Here is an 18,932-nt window from a genome sequence, read left to right on the forward strand (position 1 = left end):
ACTGCACATTCCTAAATTATGGGGTCCAGGATTAGGAAAAAAGCAGAGATTAGGACGCTAAAATGTCACTGGCCCAAGAAGTAATCATCATATTACATTTTTTGGTCTTTAATCTGCTCTGCTTGATATGTTAGGTTATGCCTTTGCTTCTTTACAATCTCAACTGTTTCCCCACCTTCCCCCCTTAAATTAAAGCTGAAATCATCTGCAATCATCATGCAATCGCTGAATCTTTACTTGGCAGCCTGACAACATTGGGCTTGTTATGTGCTGCCTTGTTACCGCTTGCTCTAGAGTTTAACTAGCACAAGTCCAGCAAGGGAGGCAGGACCAGGTTATTCACTGAAGACACTGTTACCTGTCACTATGCACGTGAATTTAGCATCAGAGTCCTCGGACACAGAACGGGATTTGATAGTGGTTTCAAATAGTGGCTGGGTTTCTTCCGTCAGCTGAGAAATGATTGCGCAGAAGGTGCTCCTGGAAGATTCAAGAAGCATTTCTTAGAGATCAAAGAACTAGAAAGAAATCAAAGGGTCCCCTTCCTATCTCATCTCAGAAATATGTCTGTGCTGTGTTCTTGCTATAAATGCCCTCCTTCCCTCCCATCATCCCTACAGTAGACTTTTTAAAAGTCAAGTCAAGAGGCATGGTATTTGACTGTTTTTTCACTCCTAAGATGATTCTGTCAATTTAAAGTGTCACTTGGGAGACAACCCCTTTGTATATGAAGCTATCAGGGTAATGAATGTCAAGAATCATTTTAGTTCTGGATTACACTTGAGCATTTCTTTGATCAGCCAGCAGGCTCAAACTAAGACACCAACAAAATTAGCTTCACAGTCCTGATACTGCACTATCAGCATTCCAACCGCTGTGCTCTTTACTGGGATTTTATTTCATTTGAGAAGATTTTACATTGCAATTTCAGGCCAAGTGTGAATTGAATGTGGCTTCTGAACATGTGGCACTTGAACCTGGCTTGTACCCTTCTGAGCTCAGGAATTATATCCTAAGCTGACATCTGCTACTGTGGGTAGGCACTCATGCTACGTACCCCATGAGTCCATGCACTGACCCCAAAGTTCAGGCTGGGCCAGAACCATCCAGATAGCCAGTACCACCTGTGAAGCTCATGAAAATGAATCATAGATTCTCCAGTCATTTAAATACTATTTGGGGGTGGCACTAAATCAGTGTATTCCTACAGCCAACCCTGTTGGAGCATCGCCAAGAGAGGCTTCAGAAGATTTGGACTTCCTTAAAAAAAGGGAAAGAATTTAATTCCAACTTGGATCTTCATTTGGATAGTGCTCTGGCTCTCTTGGAAGGGAAGAACTTCTTTCACTTTCTCCTCTGCAATTAACACACTACATATTTACACTGGAAGAGAGGACCCCAAGTTCTCAAGCACCAGGACCTTAGGAGAAACAGCAAGTATTGCAATGTAACTGGTACCCAGCAGCTCTACTTACATCATTTTCAGCAGTGGAAGACACATTCCTTAAACAAATGATCAGCTTCTAAAGACATGCAAGAGGTGGAACAAACCCCCAGATCATTCCTGACACAGCTCCACCACGAGCAGAAGGGCTCTCAGCACATAGTGAGGGCTCCATGAGGAAGACCCCAGCCTCACAAGCAGCCCCCAGCTCGCAGGCAGGATGCTGGCACTGTTGCTACTCATGCTCTACCTGCTAGGGAAGCAGTCTGCTTCAGGAGAAAACAAAATCCACACTTAGCATGAACCCAGCAAGGGCAGGTGCGCTGACAGGCACTGCAGCATGGAATGAGCTGCACGCACGGCTGAAGGTGCCAGGAGAGCTCCAGCCACGGCAACTGCTTGTTTCATCCACCCAGAAAACTTACCTGGAGGTTGCAGTGCTGCGATTTTCACTCTGGCTTCCCACCAGCATCAGTTTATGAGAGATGCAGGGAGCTGAAGCCCCGGGCAGCAAACAGCTGGTGCCGCGCGAGCCTCACCCAGCTCCCAGGCTCTTTGCGTTGGGCGAGGGGAAGGGAAGAGGGCAGCAGCTAGGGCTGTTGCAAACTCGACTCATCTACTGAGCAAGGGTTATGAGCATTGGCTATATCCAAACACACTTGTGGGACAGAGGGTAAAAAGCTGATGCCACAGCTTGGACTCCTTTCTGCAGAAATCAAACCAAGGACTGGTCCTGGCAAGCAACTCTCTACCCGACCACGTAGCCACAAAAGGGCTGTGGGTGCCAAAGCAGAGAAACCTTTCCATACCCCAAACCCAAGAGAAAAATAACTCCCATTTCCAAAGAGCAAGGCAGAAAATCCAGTGTCAAGGCAGTTACTGTTGGGGTTTGATGGCCTTTTCATTAAGGATTGCTGTCCCTAGACCAGTAAATGCCTTTTAGATCCACATAGTGAAGTTAGAATGTCCCAAGCATCAATGACCATTTCACACCCCAGCAAGAGAGCAACAGGATCAGCATCTTAAAAAATAAAAGGTGATGTGCACACACAGAGTGACACGCTCAGGACCAAGTTTAATCCCAGCACCATGCCACTGCAGCACTGCGAGTAAGCCTGGTCCTTTCAGTGCAAATCCCAGAGTCAGGAGAAATACAGCAAAGGCTACTGAATGCTCTAGGAAAGCAGCATCACCAGAAGCTGGGGACTCCACAGGCACAGTAGATGAATCAGACGAGACTTGCCCAATGCTCACTTGGCAGAGAGCCCTGGAAAGTCTCTTTAATCTTTCAAAGAAACCATTGTATTAGTCACAGGCGGATTTTAGAGACTGCAGCACTGTGGGGCTCTCAGCTGACTCATTCCAGCTGCAACGAGACTTGTCCAATTCAAATTGCTTTCTAAACCAGTAATTCAGAGCATTCAAGAAATCTGATACAAGGCAGCAGCCACTCTTCCTCTGAGCCTTCCTGAAGCGGCATCTTTGCTGCAGAAAAAGCCCTGTAGACTAGGAAGAGGACACCGGCAATTCAGTAGCCTTTTTACATTAAAGAGGGATTTCCATACAAAAGTAGTCTGCAGGAAAACAAGATCTGAGAAGTGTTTTCTTCTTCTTCACAGTTTTCTTTTCCTGACCTTTTGGTTAACAATCCCACAGCTACAGGGGTGTTCCGGAGAGGCCTTTCCATCCACAGTCAATCCTCTACTTGCTTCTGCAGCAAACCAGGAATGCCCACTGACTTCCAAACATGCTCTTTTGCCAAAGTCCAGCTGTACAAGTGCATTTCATGGCAGAGTCCAAATGAAAGAGGATCCTCATGCTAAGGCAGAGGGTGATGGGGAAAGAAGAAAATTCCTTCTTTGAAAGTGTCAGGGCAGGAACATCTAATTTGTAATGTCTCTGTATGGAAGTCTCACTTTAATATCAAGAAGTAGCTGAACAAACTGTAAACCCATCCTCTTTGGCCAGGGAATACGAATATTTCTTGCACCTTATCACAGGAATTACAATGAACATTCACTTTGCTGTCTGCAGTTCAGGCAAGTATTAGGGATGCATTCATGCAGAATAAGACTGTTAGACCACTCCAGGGCTCTCTTTAATTAGTACTAAAGCATTACGGATTAATCGTGTGCAGCCAGATTCAGCAAAGTGTTTGGTCAGAGAAGTTTAATGCAATGTAGTTTTACCTTCCTAAACTGGAGAGAGAGAATCTGCTGCTTGATAAGCTAAGCAAAAAACAGCATAAAAACCATTAGATAAAAAAGCATGGAAAGGAGCTGAAATAAACCGTTACAGAGACGTATTAATGTGAGTTGTTTTGCACAGGTCATAGTTCCTATTAAAAGAAGGTACAGCTGCCTTACTCAGGCTGACTGCCAGGACGAGCAAGCCACGTTGTAAATTGAAATCAAAGGCTGTAAAAATGAAACATTCATTAACTGCAGAGAATAAGTGTCAGGACATTTATACAAGTAGGTTTCCAAGAAGCAGCACCTGAGCCTTCCATGCACCATCTGCAGCGTTGTGCTCGAAGCAGGCAGCTCCACCCAGGTAAGTGGCCCTCAAGAGTACAGCCTGCTGCAAAGCCACTTGTCTGCCCACAAACAGGTGGCCTGAGCTGGTCACCTCCGTCCTTCCAAGGACAGAGGTACCAGGGTTTTGGAGAAGCTGAAAATGCTCCAGTCACCATACACTGCTTTCTGGATTGTCAGCCAACTCACAAAGGGCTGGCCAAAAAAAAACCAAAACAAAAACAAAACCAAAAAAAAATAACAGCAAAACAAACAAACAAAAACTATAATAAAATACAGACTTTTCAGGAATCTACAGGTTTTGTCTTCTTTGCAGGAGCATTGTATAAAATCAGCCATTTCAGGGAATGAAATCCAAAACCAAACCCTACCCAAGACACCCAGATGAGTTACTTACCAACAGCCACCAGCTCTCCCAGAGGAGTGTCTTCAGGGGCTCACATCCGCAGCCAAATTACCCACACTGTCATTTTGTGGCAGCAGCAGCCCTTGCGGGCTGTAGGAAATAAACTCAGCACAGACCCACAGCAGCCAGGACTGGTTCATCAGACTGTGCCCTGAGTTCATCTACATAAGAACCGTAAGTCTAGAACTAGGTACCAGCTAGTCTGCAGCACGCAAGCTCCCTGACTTAATCACACTGAAATACACGATCATTGTGTCTACTACAACCTCGCCACATGGCCTCAGAGGTGACTGGAGTGTGGACATGCCCTTTGGGTTGTAAGGCATCAGACCTTACCAGCCTGGGACGCTGCAGCACTACTGAACAACCAAACCGCTGTGCCTTCTGATGGTGCTACAACGGGCAGCATGAAGAGCTAAGAAAGGTGAACACCTCCAGGTCTCCTGCCCAAATTACCACGTCTGGGCTCTGCACGTGTCCCAGTTGCACAGAAGTCAGCAGAACTCAGTCTTGTCCTAAAAATGACTACAGAAGGCCTCTGGGAACTGCTACTGCCAACCCTGCAGCACTTTCACCTGTGGATGAAGAACTAACATGCAAGTCACTTTAATTGCATGCATAGAGGCTCTTACTAGAAGAAGAGCAGCCTCCTGAAGAGCTCACTGACTCCTTTTGCTCAGATCAGGGGAGCAAGGACAGATCAGACAGAGGAAGTTTTAGGCAGCCACTCGGGAGCGGCTCTAACCCAACAAACACGGGTGGCACTTGCCCTTTCAGCAGCAGCTTCACCCTCTCCACCCCCAGCCGCATGACCCTGATCTCTTCCCAGTGCCAATACTGCTCATGCCACCAGAGGATGAGTGGATCAGGAGCTATCTGGCTGGAAAAGCATCAAACACTAACCAAAACAGGTCGACGATCAGCTGCCTGATCCATCTTGCGTGCAGTGAGTTGGCCCATGGGAGAAGTCTGAGGAACTTCAGCCTTTGGCTTTTCCAGTTGAGCCCCAGCACCTGGGGCATCTCTTTGAGCTCCAAGCCCTTTCCAGCACTACAAGGCCCTGGCATTACCTGCCTTACTGACCAGCACATCGCTTTGCCTTCACCATTCCTGCCCAGCCCAACACTTTAAGAGAGCTCCAATTCCTCTGAGCTGCTTTCCAACAGTAAAGGAACCCCAAAATGTTTTGCATACCCACTAAAAGGGAAACCATCTCCTTTTGACCTCCAGAAACATAAAGGACACAGGCATTGCTTGAGGAGCCAGGAGGGTAGATCCTAAAATGCTTGCTGGAGAGTGCTATCATTAGCAGAAGCAGTGTTTCAGTCATGCTTTCTTGCACAAGACAGACAGGGAGGTGTCTTGTCTCCAACGTAAAGGAAATCATTCAAGAGGCAAGAGTCAGAATGAAGGGTGCTTGTGACACAACCCCCTTCTGCTCACGTACGTGATCAAGCAGTGAACACCGTCAGCACTTTTAATTCCCAGCGTACAGCACACAGCCCAGGCTTTATTCACTGCATGTCCTGAAACATTATGCTAAATATTGCACTGACGGTCTCTTGAGGAGCCCTAATACTATCAAAAAAAAGAAAGACACCACCATTAAGAGCACAGGCATTAACTAAAGTTTAACCTCAATACGCTAAGGAACTAAGCAAACTTTTATTTTTTTACAGACTAGAGATTTAAGCCCAGGGAGAGTAAGATCAAATTCTAAAAGCTCCAGCTACAACAGCCCTGCCTGCAGGCAGCTGGCGTTTCTCTTCATTTTAATTAAGTTTACAGCATACCCACACAGAGCTGCACCAGCATAACTACATAAGAGCCTAAACCAAACCTATTAACTTGGAAATGCGGGACTCCTGTGCAAGGCACGACAGATGCCCCAGCACGCCTAGCTTGATACGCCTTGGGATTGGGCTGTCCGTATCCTCAGCTCTCCAGAGACTTGTTAGTGTACACAGTGCAGGATTCTGCTAATTAAATGCAGCATCTACAGCGGATATATCTCCTCTGAGCAAGCTTGAGGGATATAGGATAAAGGCAGCAGCTTAGCTTATCCTGAGATATGAATCAAGGTCTAAAGGCACTGGTTTCTCTCCACTGGAGAAAGGGGGCTCTGGATGCTTAGATTGGAGAGGTCTGCTCTGTGCATGCCCAATGCTTGTGGGAGGAAAGTCTCTGCAGGCTATGAGGTAAGAGACAGCTTGGTAAAAGCTAGCCCCAAAAGTGCAGGTTTGGTTATTAACTGCTGTTGCACCAGCCTATGAGAACTACACCCCGCTGCTCAGCCTCAGCTCTTCTTAAATTTCCTTTCATGAGATGCTTTCAAACTTTGGACATTTATCACCCTCTCATAGGTTTTAGCCCTTCACCTGCTTGTAATTTCCTTCAGAAATGAAGACAGTCTCCCCCATTTTTCATGCACTTGCCAAATTTCAGTCTTTCTGCAAGGGCAGGAGGTAGAACTCAACACCACTCACTTCCTAATCACTAAAAGTTTTGCTCAAATTGATGGCCTAGTCTGGTACATCACCTCACAGGGGAGGACAAGTTAATTGCTCTAAAAACAGACTTTAAATCCAGTATCTTTTCTAATCCCTCTTGTGCAGTCACTGCACAAAATCCTCATTTCTCTGTTTCTTTATCTGGGAGTGAAGAAAGCATTCTCCTTCCAGCTCAGGTCCTCACATGGATGTCAACAGGAGTTCATGAGACACTGAAATATGCCTTGCAGTAGCTTCATCCTCACGTGGACATGGACTCGACCTGCAACAGTCACTAATACATTTCAGTGCTCTTCTACAGCACGAAGATTGAGCTGCACTAGCTGTCCAGTGCAACACGTGAACAGAGAAATGCCTCAATGACAGCAAGCCCAAGACCTCCGAGTTATGTTCTGAAGGAAACAGCATTGCAGAAAACTCAGCGTAAGAACCCATGAAGAACGGGGCAGAACACCCCCAGGACACAGGGACTGCCCTGACAGTCCCGTGCAGATGCTCCCTCCCACTGCCACTCTGACCCGTGATATTACTGGGCATGTTTTGCACATGCAGTCTCCTAAGGATAAGATTTCACATGAACTTCTCTGCCTCCAAGGTTAATACTACTTGAGGCAAACACAAGCCACTCTGAACGTTTTCTCAGCTGTCAGTAGCCAAGCATTTCTGATTTTTGAAAGACAACAACGAAGCTTTCATGTACATGTGGTTATGCTTAAGGCTTCTTTCCTGCCATGTGTCCCACTTCTTATCAAGCACTTCATGCATACACGGAAAAAGTGTGTTTGTGTTTCATACACTGTGGCAGTAATTATCAGCTACCTTGTGATAAACTAGCTGTGAGTGCTGTGGAGTTGTACAAGACACATTGTTATTTTACAGACTGGAAAATGGATGTATTGAGTCTTTACTTGTCAAGGTCACAGAATAAATCGATGTTAGAGCTGGAGAAATATGGTATTTTTCTGCAAGTAATTTACTCCAAGACAAATGAACATGGACTGGAATGTTACAATTCAGAGCTAGATTTCATTAACAGGGAAGGTGGAAAACAATAAATTGAGTTACATGTTCCCGTATCAACTGCTGTAACACTCAGGAGATGCTTTAGATTTGTGTATTTAAACTCCAAAGTATCACTGTCTTTATTACCCAAATTAACTTTACAGCTAGAAGAAAGACATCAAGAAACAAGAACGGACAAAAAGCTCTTCTATCTTCCCCTTCTCAAACCTGCTGATGCTATAAGAGCTGAGAGACAGTGTGAAATAACAGCCTCATTCATCCAAGCCCTTCCTTCCCTAGCTGAGACAGGGCGAGGATGGAGCAGATTTTAATTTCTTCTCCTGGAATCTGCCTCTATTGCAACCTCCCTCTACGCAATGAAAGGGGATTGCAGGTCTGGGAAATGTCTCCATTTATGAGGTTTCCGGAGAAGAGCAAAGTTCATACCTGTGATCTATTTTAAATTTGAGCACTGCTCTTGAAGGACACTGTTTGTTCAGCTCCACGTCGTGATCTTTCACTTTTGGTTATCATCTTATCAGCCTACACATCCAGCTTTACCTAACTTTCTACCAGACGAGGACAGGACACCTTAAAAAGGACTGAAGAAAACACAACTTGGGATTATTATTCACAGCATACAGCTGTCAAGGAGCCCAATCAAACCAGGCATGACTGCACATACAGCCGTACCTACAGGAAAAAGACACCTCTACCCTCAGGAGCCTACAGACTGCAGATCAGCCCATTAATGTCTTCGTTTTTGTCTTTTGAGCAAGTATTGGATGAGCGTCCTTCAAAATCTGGGACACTTCTGTTACACAAGAGATGCACCAAATTCCCTCCGAAGCCACAGTTGGTTTCCTATCAGGAATTTATACAGATCACTGCCAAAAGCGAGGTCTCACAAGAAGTTACAGATGCCCAGCTGCTGAAGAGGGAATTCCTCTGAACTAAGACAGCTAACCATGCATTTCAGGAGCTAAGCAGCCCTGCGTTTTCAGCTCACTTTATTATAGTAACAGCTCTTTTCACCTTAATTTGTTATTACGTGCAAAGGAAGAGATCCAAGATAGGGAACCGTTCTTAGCCAGAAAAGCCGGGTACATAGAAAAATGACGGCAAGGCACCCTCTTAAACTCAACTGCCACCACAGCCAGAAACGGCTGTCCAAGAAAAGATCAGAGGGAATGTCACTATACTCTATAAATAGCTGCGTATGACGAAGCTATGACAGCAGAAAGATATTTAAGCAAGGAGGCAATGCTTTAACAAGACCTAGTAGCAGACATCCACACTAGATGAGAGGTACTGATCATATCCAACAGAAGAGTCGGCCTAGCACTCAAATGAAACCTTTGTCATAAGTTTTCATAAAAAAAAAAAAAAAAGAATCTCCGCACTAGATGTCTTCCAAAGTCGGCTAGTTCTTACAAAAAGGACACTAATAGAGACTTTCTGAAGTCATGAATGCAGCTAAGGCAGATCCTGGACAGGACTGGCAGCTTTTCCTCTCACTTTGTAAAGTAATTATAGTCCGCTGCTTTAAGACATAAGAGCTTAAAAACACGACAAAAACAAAACCACTTGGTGGCTGCAAGGGCAAGGCAAGTCACCATACCTGCTGCTCCTCATTGCCCGTTATCAGATAAATTAAAAGACAGAGGAGAGCCAGTAATTGATGGTCTCTGAACTGTCTGTTCAAAGGGAAAGACTCCTCTTAAAGACCAGTTCTCAAGTGCACAAAAGGTAAATATCCTAGATACTCTCTTTAATAAAGGGATGATATTCTTTATCACGGGGAGCATGAGGCACTGCACTGCTGGTCGGACAAGGGCAGTGATTTTCCTGCTCTGCACTGGTGCAGCCTCACCTTGGGAGCTGTGTGCAGCTTGAGGTGCCACAAAATTAGAGAGTGCTCCAAAGAGCGCAACAAAAATGGTGAAGGGTCTGAAGGGCAAGGTGTACGAGGAGCAACTGAAGTCCCTTGGTTTGTTCAGCCTAGAGAAGGCTGAAGGGAGACCTCGTGGTGGCCAGAAGCTTTCTCCTGAAGGAAGTGGAGCAGCTTGTGCTGAGCTCTGCTCTCTGGGGACAGCGACAGGACCCGAGGGAATGGCATAGAGCTGGGACAGGGCAGGGTCAGGCTGGGGTGTCAGGAAGAGGTTCTTCACAGACAGGGTGGTCAGGCACTGGGACACGCTCCCCAGGGCAGTGGTCAAGGCACTGAGCGTGCTGGAGTTCAAAAAGCATTTGGACAACACTCAGCCACGTGGTCTGATTTTTGGGTGGTCCTGTGTGGAGCCAGGAGTTAGACTCAATGATTCTTGTGTGTCTCTGCCAACTCAGGACAGTCCATGAATACAGCAATTCTCAACACCTCTGTTCTTCGGAATTCTGTAGCATCACCCCAGTGATTTCTCCAAGTTAAAAAATGGAAAAGCACATACCAGTTTCCAAATAGAAATTCTTCAATTTACACATCACTTTCCTACTATGGGCTTATGGAAGCCAACCGAGACCATCTAGACTATTCTCTACATGGCTCGTTAATAGAAGTATGCTGGTGAAACTTTTTCATGAGTTGTCCCTAACCTCAGTTTATTTTCACAAAGATTTCCTCATCATGTCACTACTCTCTCTAGTCTTTTCCTTTGGCAACTGGTGATGAGAGCAGGCAAGTATTTCAGCTAAACACTCCGCAAATACATACAGAGACAGCAACAGAGAAAAAAACACACATACTTTCTTTGGATCATTGTATCCATTTCTGCTCTCCAACCACCAAAACAGCCTCCCACTGCAATTCTGTGTCTGCATCACTCGTCCCATGCTCATCAGCTTCAAACCCACCAAATTCAAATACATTCTGCATTAAAGAAAACTGCTGAATGTTATCTGCTGTTCTGCACGTCACTCATCTTGCTTTTCAAGTTCTCCCAGGCAAGCTCTCCAGATGTTCCCGGATTTAATTAAATTCATAATTGCTTTCTGAAAGCCTCCTCGCTACATCATTCCTACTCACTCGCTTTCCAGAATTGTTATGATACATTATTTAATTACAGGACAAAAAGCCCCACTTCATTCAAACCCTTGCCCTGCGTCATAGACAGCGATGCAGTTTCACGGCAAGTTTCCACACAGCCTGGCTCAAACCTTCTGCACTTGTAGACGTACTCCAGGCTGTGCAGGGAGCAAGACTTCTATATTACTCTTCCCCTGTTCATTAGAGAAACTGGAAAATGTGACAAATACAGGGAAAGGTCAGTTTTGCTATTTAGCAAATATCTATTCACTGCTCCTTATAACAGAAGGGGCAGCCACTGAAGTTAAATGGCAAAATGAAATTACCTTGCCATAGGCTTTGATGACCCAGTCCTTGAATGGGTTGAAAAAGGAATTGGACAATTTGTGGAAAACGAATCCCCTGCCAATTTGATCTTTGCAGCACTGTCACTTTTTCTGCAAAAGCATAAGGCTCCTACGTATGGAAACGGGTGCTGCCAACACACAGTGCTCGCATGGCAATGTCAAGGTGTTCAGGGCTAGGAGCTTTGCAGTCAGGGAGCGGTATTGCTGTGCTTGAGCAGCACAGTCAACACATCCCGGAGATGCCAGGCTCACCCACATCACTCTGCATCTTCCTCAGTGGCCTTGAGCAAAATCTGTGGGATCTGGGGAAGCCAGCTGGGAACACTGGAAGTATTAGTTGAGGACTGCTGAACCCTCCCTTATGGCTAAACAGATTAAAGCTGCAATTTGAACATACTGGGGGGGGGGGGATGAATAGAGAATCAAGCTCTAGGCAAAAGGCCTCAACATCTTATTAAAGACTCTACCTTTAATCTGTAGAATGGAGGTACTGGACTCAATTACACATTTCCTTTGCAGCATTAAGCATGGTCTGAGGTCACAGGTTGGTTGTGAATACTGCATGTGTATTTCTTGATACTGAAGATGCTAGGGTACACAGCCAGATTGCAATTAGATTGCACACTACAATACAAGCACAAAGGAACTGAATTAAGGCAACTTAACTTTGGCATTACCCCAGCTTTAACATCTGACTGCCAGGCAGCATGTTTCCATCTCTTTCGGTGCTCTATTTATTTTCACAAATCTCAGATTATTTGAGGCATCAACCCTTGACATGCTGGAAATGGATTATTTATAAATCGTCGATAAGGAAGATGCACACTCAATTCAAGAGCTTACAGGTTGAAGAGTACTCATAGCAAATTCAAAGTAATTTAAAGGCTTCATTTTGAACAACTAATGCTGTAACCAACACCTTCGCCTTCACTGGCACGTTGCCTTGCATTCAGTAACCTCAGCCAGTCCGAGTTAACAACATGTTTATCATACCTTCTCCCCTGAGAACAAAGCCTCATTCCTACCACAGACCTCCTGCCTGAGGCCATTTCTAACCCAGGAATGTAGTTCTCGTCACTGCTCAGCCCGTATCTACATAGTAGAAATGCCTTTTTGGCAATAAGATAAGGCACCCGCACAGCGGGCCCCTTGCATGGAGTCTGGTGTAGATAACACCGGCAGTTTCACTACTATGAAGCCAGAAAGGGCAGGGCAGGATCCTGCAGGCAAGTTTAACCTCAAATATTCTGAGGCTTAAATAAAAAATAAAAATAAATAAAATAAAAAAAGGAAGAAGAAGAAGACGGAAGCTCATGTCTGTCAGGTTTTCACAGCATGAAAGCCCGCTCAGCCCCGTTATAAGAAGATGCACGATGCTGACGGTCCCTGCCCCAGCAACAGCCACAGAAATACACCCGCAGGGAGGCGAGGAGCGAACACACGCCACATCGCTTTTGGGATGCGCCTGGGTTCTCATCGATCCAGCTGGCCTCTGCTATCCTGCTGTAACCCTGGCAGGGCCCCCCGGGGCATGCGGACACGGCACTCCCAGCCCTGCTCTGCCTTCACCCTCAGCAGCGCCCGGCAGCCTCCAGCCTCTCGCCACCCGGGTGTGCCCCTGTCTGCGGGCTGGACGGCCGCCCGCTGCCCGGGACAAGAGCCTGGCCTTCCACACTGGTGCTCCACCTTTTAACACAGCCGGATTTCACCTCCCAGCTCCCAAATCAAGTCATTTTGGTTCCCCACCATCTCCTCAGAAGCCTGTCCGCAGGCAGCGATGCCGTGCCCAGCACTCAGCGGGCACACCCCAGAGGTGCCCACCGCGTCCCTCCCCATCCCCAGCCCACGACTAAAGACCCCCGACGGGGTGAGCAGAGCCCCCTGTGGCACCCCCTCCTCGCCGCCCTCACCTGTTCTGGGGCCGGATGCTCAGCAGGTAACTACGCCGGTTGGGCCGAGAAGCCCAGGCCGCGCTCTCGGCCTCCTCCGCTCCCTCGACGCTGCCCGGCCGAAGCGGCGGTGACAGCCTCCCGTTACCGGCGTACGAGTTACCGAGGGCCCGGCGTGGCGAGCCCATGGCGGCGGCCGGGCTGTGGCTGCCCCTGCCCTTGGCCGCCGCCGCCGCCGCTGCCGGCCCTGTCAATCACTGCTGGCATTTATAGGCGCCCCGCACATGGCGCTGTCAGTCGGGGCGGTGGAGTCGTGACGTTGGGGGCCTCCCCCCCCACACACACAGCCAGCCCCGGGTCCCCTCGACGGGTTTTTAATCATAATTCACAGTGTGGTGGTCAGTTTGAGGGGTTGGGGGTTCCCAAAGGTAGCTCGGGATCGGCTGCGAAATGCTTTGGTGCTTCAAAGGCACAATCTGTGTGTTGTGCTGTGATTGTTGGCCTGGGGTCAGTCCCGGGAGTGTTTTGCACTCTGGCAGCTGTTTTTCCCCCCAGGTTCCCGATTTGCTGGTATTTATTCAGTCTCCCCGAAGAGGACAGCGTGAAACAGGGCTGTAAGAGGTGGGTGCACGCGGCGAAAGATTAGTGAGAGTGATTTAACGCCAGATGAAAACGTAACCCGTAATAGAATTGGATTTCCTCTTGTTCCACCTTCATCTTGCCTGTCAAGCGGCTGTGCTGAGTGCTGCAGGCGCGTTGCCGGTGACACTGCGTCCCTGCGGAGCGGGATTGATGGATGGCACAGCTCTGCTGTGCGGGCTGCCCACGGCGCTGTGCCCGGAGCCTGCAAGGAGAAAACAACAGCAGGCATTGCTGCAAAAGAGACGAGATCGTGGCAGAGAGGTCCGGATTGGGAAAGACAACAGGCTTTGAGCTGATCCCTGCCCGGGCAGGAGAGAGAATGAGTGTGACAGCAAGCAGTGAGGCAGGTGATGGCTGCACAGGACATCCCCAGCTCCTCATCCACAGCAAACACTGGGGTTTGGAAGGTGACCTCTGATAGGGACTGGCATGACAGTGTGCCAGCTGTACACCTGGATCCCTCCAGGACCTGAGCTCATGCACTCAGCGTGCCAGGAGCTGGCACCTGCACCCTCTTTTTCCCATTGTCTCCCCCTGAGACGTGCACACACACAAGCAGGTCTCTGATACGTGTACCTACAGTTCATCTGGGCACATCCTTGTTACCCGGAGTGTGACTTACTATTGGCACTCAGTCTTTTTTACTTTTCCAGAGGTTTATGATGGAAACACAGTGTCAGTGTGCGTGACACATGGAAGGGAGAAGTCAACAGGCCCAGATCAGGAACCCCAGAAAGGACACTAAAAAAAGCAAAGGTGCTGGGTGACACCTGGACAGGAAGCCACAACATCGATGTGCAGCAACAGCGGGTTGATATAACACAGTCTGGTCCTCAGATGCCTTTTGTCACTGGTGTATCAAACCTTGGGCCAAGTGGAAAGGGAGATTACAACTGAGGTTACAACTTGAGCCAGATACGCATGTGGAGAAACTGACAGCCACCAAGGAAGTTATCAAGCCCAGCAGATGCCCAAGCCTGCATAGAGGGGAGGGTGGTGACATCTGTAGGCCAAGGTGTGGGGAGAAGGTTGCACGGAGTATGTAGGGAATCCAGACATGCAGTCTAGTAGAGCAGCACTTGCAGACAACACCAGATCCAAAGCCAGGACCTCCGGGTGAATTTTTCTCTCATAGAAGAGTTGCAGGTCTCCACTCAAGCCGTGGTGAAATACATTTCTTAGCTCAGATCTCAGGACTATCTTGCATTTGGGCAGTGTTTTGGAAGGAGCCTTGTGTCATTTCAGATGTAGATAATGGAGTTTGCTTTTTGCAGATCTCTGTAGCAGGTAATTGTGCTATCAAGCATGTGAATAGCTGGATGTGTGACACCAGAGAGGATACTTGGTCTTGGCAAATGCAAAGGAGATGGACCCCATCAGACGTTTGGAGTTGTTCCTAGGAAATATGGGGAGAAAGGGAAGTCTGAGAGGGCTGACTGAAGATCTCACCAGGCAGTAAAATAACAGATGAAAGTCTGTGATGACAAATGTGACATGATTCACAGAGGAAGCAATGACAGGCATTTTCCATAGGCAGTGGTGGGATCTGCCACTCAGGAAGAATCCATCTCAAACAGAATATAGCAGACCTGAAAAGAAGAGGAAAAAACAAACAAACAAACAAAATCCAAACCAAACCAAAACCAAAACCAATCAACCAACCAAACAAACAAAGAACACAACAACTCACAGAAGGGCAGGAAGGATGATCAGAGAGCAGAACTGACTGCTGCTTGGAGAACCCTTGCATAGACTGGGGCTCCTCAGCCTGGAAGGAACAACTGAGGTGTATATGACAGAGGTACGCACAGTCCCAAGGGTCAAAGAGAGAGTGTCTATCAAAATAAGACCACGGGCATCAAGTGAAGTTAGCAGGAGTTAGTCAGTAAAAGAGAGGTGTTTCCTTATGCACCTTGGCATTAAGCTGCTTCCACACATTGCTGTGGCTGCTGAATGTTAGTGGGGGGTAAAAAAAAAAAAGGACAAGTCTATGGAAGGCAAATTTCTTGAGATTTCCTCAGGACAAAGATACTAGCTTTGCTTTAAAAAGCTTAAAGAAGTGTTCAAGCTATGAAAGAAGAATATTTGCTGTGTGCGTGCACCAATCTCATGCCCTGTGCTGTGCTTCAGCTGCTGCCCGATGTGACAGGCAGGATGCTAGGATGGGACGCCCAATGTGTCATTCTCCTGTCCCCATTTTTTTTTTTTTTCTGAAAGGAGGACTTTCAGGTCCCACAACTTCAGGAAACCTGGACTTAAGTCCCATGATATGAATTACACATCATTTTACTGTGCCATCATGCTGAGCTCTATCTTTCGGGGTGTTGCCCTGATAGAATAGACACTCATAATGAGAAGGGTGTGCAGGACAGGTGAGTCTTTGTGCTGGGGATGAAACTGTGTCCAGTTTCGGATTCTCTAATACAGGAAAGGCATTGATATACTGAAGTGAGTCCAGTGAAGACCACCAAGGCAATTAAGGGATTTCAGGCGCATGCCATACAAGGAGAGCCGGAGGGAACTAGGCTTACATCTTAATCAGAGGTCTAAATGGAGACCTTCTTGCTGTGTTCAGTACCTCTTGGGTGGGCACAGACCAAACGGAGCCAGCCACTTCCCAGAGGTCCAGAGTGATAGACTGAGAGGCAACAAAGACAAGCTGCAAGGAGGAAAATTCAGATTAGATGTTAAGGAAAAATAAATAAATAAATTGCCCCATCAGGGGGATCAAACAATGCAACAGGGGCCAAGAGGTAAGTGATCTCCATCCTTTTGGAGATTGTTAAACATGGATGGGACAAGATGCTGGCCAACAGATACAGGTCCTGCTTGGAGTGAGGGGCTGGATCAGAGACCTGGAGGTGCTCCTTCTCACCCCAGTTATGCTGTGGTTCTGCACCTCAGCCCACTAGCAAACGGAAACCTGGGTGGCGGAAGCAGGTTTAACACCTAGCAACTTAAGTGTGGTGGGATGAATCCTGCTGCGGTGTTTAAGCCTTCCCCTAGACACATGGTGAATGTGTATTTTTTCTGCCCTTTCAGGCTCTGTATGGTTCCTGTGCCAGTCACCCTGCTGAGACAGAGCTTTCTCTTGCAGCATTTGCTCTCCAGTCATTCTGTTTGCAGAGTGACAGTGCCCTCTGCTCCTGTCTCCACTTGGAAACTTGCTCTCGCAGCATTTAGTTTTTGAAGTCTAAGCCAGTCAGCCACAAGGCTTCAAGCCTTGTTAGCAAAGCTTTCGTCCTCTGCCTGCAAATCCAACGCTGACTCACAGCAAGTGTCGCAGATGTTTTCTCACTCCTCTCACACAGTATATCCTTCCCTTTCCCATCCTGCACACACACACGGGTTCCTCCCTTTCTAAAATAACAGGTTTCTTCCTGCTCTCCAGCACAATGTCAACAAACTACACCATTGGCATGCAGAAAAAAACATATTCTTGACCAAATATTCATGCAGAATGTGGCATGGCAGGGCTTTTAATGACCCAAGGACAAGCAGAACAGACTAGGCTTATAATAGAGGATGTTAGCCCTGAAACCCAAAGAAGTGATCTATGGGGAATGCAGCAACCTCTAGCTGATTGAAAAGACACTGCATCAATCAGAAGTGTCATCTTCAGCTCACAGAAAGTGTTCAGGTTAATTTAATGATCACTGTTATTAGCTGCCCGTGCTGTATTTATGTTGACTCTGCATGAGAGACGTGACAGAGCTACTGGAACACACTCAGACAGAACCTTCATTTACAATACATTAATATCTGTATTTTAAACATGTAGGGTATGTTTCTAAATAAGTGTGGAGGGAAAGCGTCCTTCTTCCATCCACCAATTCTGTTGGTTTTATCTTTTTCCTGCAAACTGCATCTCCATCCTTTTTAAGAGAAAAGCAGCAGGAAGAGTCCCCTCCCTGGAGAGGCATGGCTCAGCTCTGTCCCTTCCCCAGGTAAGCACATGGTGGTGGACCCCCTTGTGCCCAGGCTCCTCTCCTGCACACCTTCTCTCCATCCCTTTTCTCTCAGCCATAACAGCTTCCCCCTGCCATCCAGACATCCACCTGCATCCTTTCATACTGCCAGTGAAGGTGCTTGTGGCAAGAGCTGAGGGAGAGACCCAGGGGGAATTTGTCTGCTGGTGGGAATTTGTCCACGCTGGTCCTGAGCCCAGACCTGTTTCATCCCCATTGGTTTTGTGTCACATTCCCTGCATGGTCACATCACAGAGTAGCAAGTTTGTTGGGAATTACAGCCACCGTCATTCCCCCTGTGTTCTCTCCATTCACAATTGCACGGAGCTCAGGTTCAGCTCCAGCTCCTTTCTGCTTGGCCCAGTCTTTTGAAAGGTGAAGAGTTTTGGTTTAATGAGTCTCTTCTTATAGAGGCCACTCCAGACCTCACATCGCCTTCACCACACCTCATGTACCTTCTGTAACAGCGCCACATCATGCTGCAAGGGAGAGCAACTAACCATGACTTGGTTGTGCCACAGGGCCATGTAGCAAAATTAATTGTAACGAAATATAACGATGGCAAATCCTTTTTATTTCATTGTTCTGGATGCGTTTGCAGCCTCACCTGAGATACTGGCGGCAGAGGAGATTCTGCCTTTATTCCTAAGTGTGTAAATAAAAGTCACAGCACAGCGATAACAATCCTTCCATCCTGCTTCTCCAAGTACAGCCTGCATCCCAGTGTAATTCATTTCATTAAGCTGTAGCTCTAGAAGGGCTCAAGGATCTCTCATCCTGCTATAACGGACCGTTTGCGATAGAAATCCGACAGGCACGAGTGTTCTGGTCTCGGAAGGCCTCTCTGAAATTAACTCCTAAATCAATTGGCTGCTTTATTAATGAACCCTCAGACCCATTTCCATGGCCAAGGAGGGAGATTTCAGGAACCAGGGGAGCAATTTCACACTTTTCCTTCACCAGAAAGGTTAAGTTTGGGCTTTGAGTAGCAAAGCAAATAACTCGGATACCATGAGTAGGGCCAGTTCCCAGCCCAGACTCCAGAGCTCACGGCACCGGCCCTGTGGGGCTGAGCTGTGGGGCTGGGCTGTGGGGCTGGGCTGTGGGGCCAGGCTGTTCCCAGCTGTCCCCATCTGTCGGCTTTCTGCCCTGTCCCGAAGGGTCTTGT

At 47.4% G+C, this 18,932-nt stretch overlaps 1 protein-coding gene across 1 annotated transcript in view; it reads right to left on the bottom strand.

The window, feature by feature from the left end:
* The window catches only part of ALPK3 (alpha kinase 3), a 33,864-nt gene extending 20,428 nt beyond the window's left edge, over positions 1-13,436 (bottom strand). The window contains 4 exon segments of the mRNA XM_068696210.1: positions 359-480; positions 3,634-3,672; positions 13,176-13,378; positions 13,380-13,436. Coding sequence (XP_068552311.1) covers positions 359-480; positions 3,634-3,672; positions 13,176-13,378; positions 13,380-13,421 — 406 coding nt within the window. The 5' untranslated portion in view covers positions 13,422-13,436.
* Between the last annotated feature and the right edge of the window lie 5,496 nt (positions 13,437-18,932).

The sequence above is a fragment of the Anas acuta genome, chromosome 12 (genome assembly GCF_963932015.1).
Source record: "Anas acuta chromosome 12, bAnaAcu1.1, whole genome shotgun sequence".
Classification (NCBI taxonomy): Eukaryota; Metazoa; Chordata; class Aves; order Anseriformes; family Anatidae; genus Anas; species Anas acuta.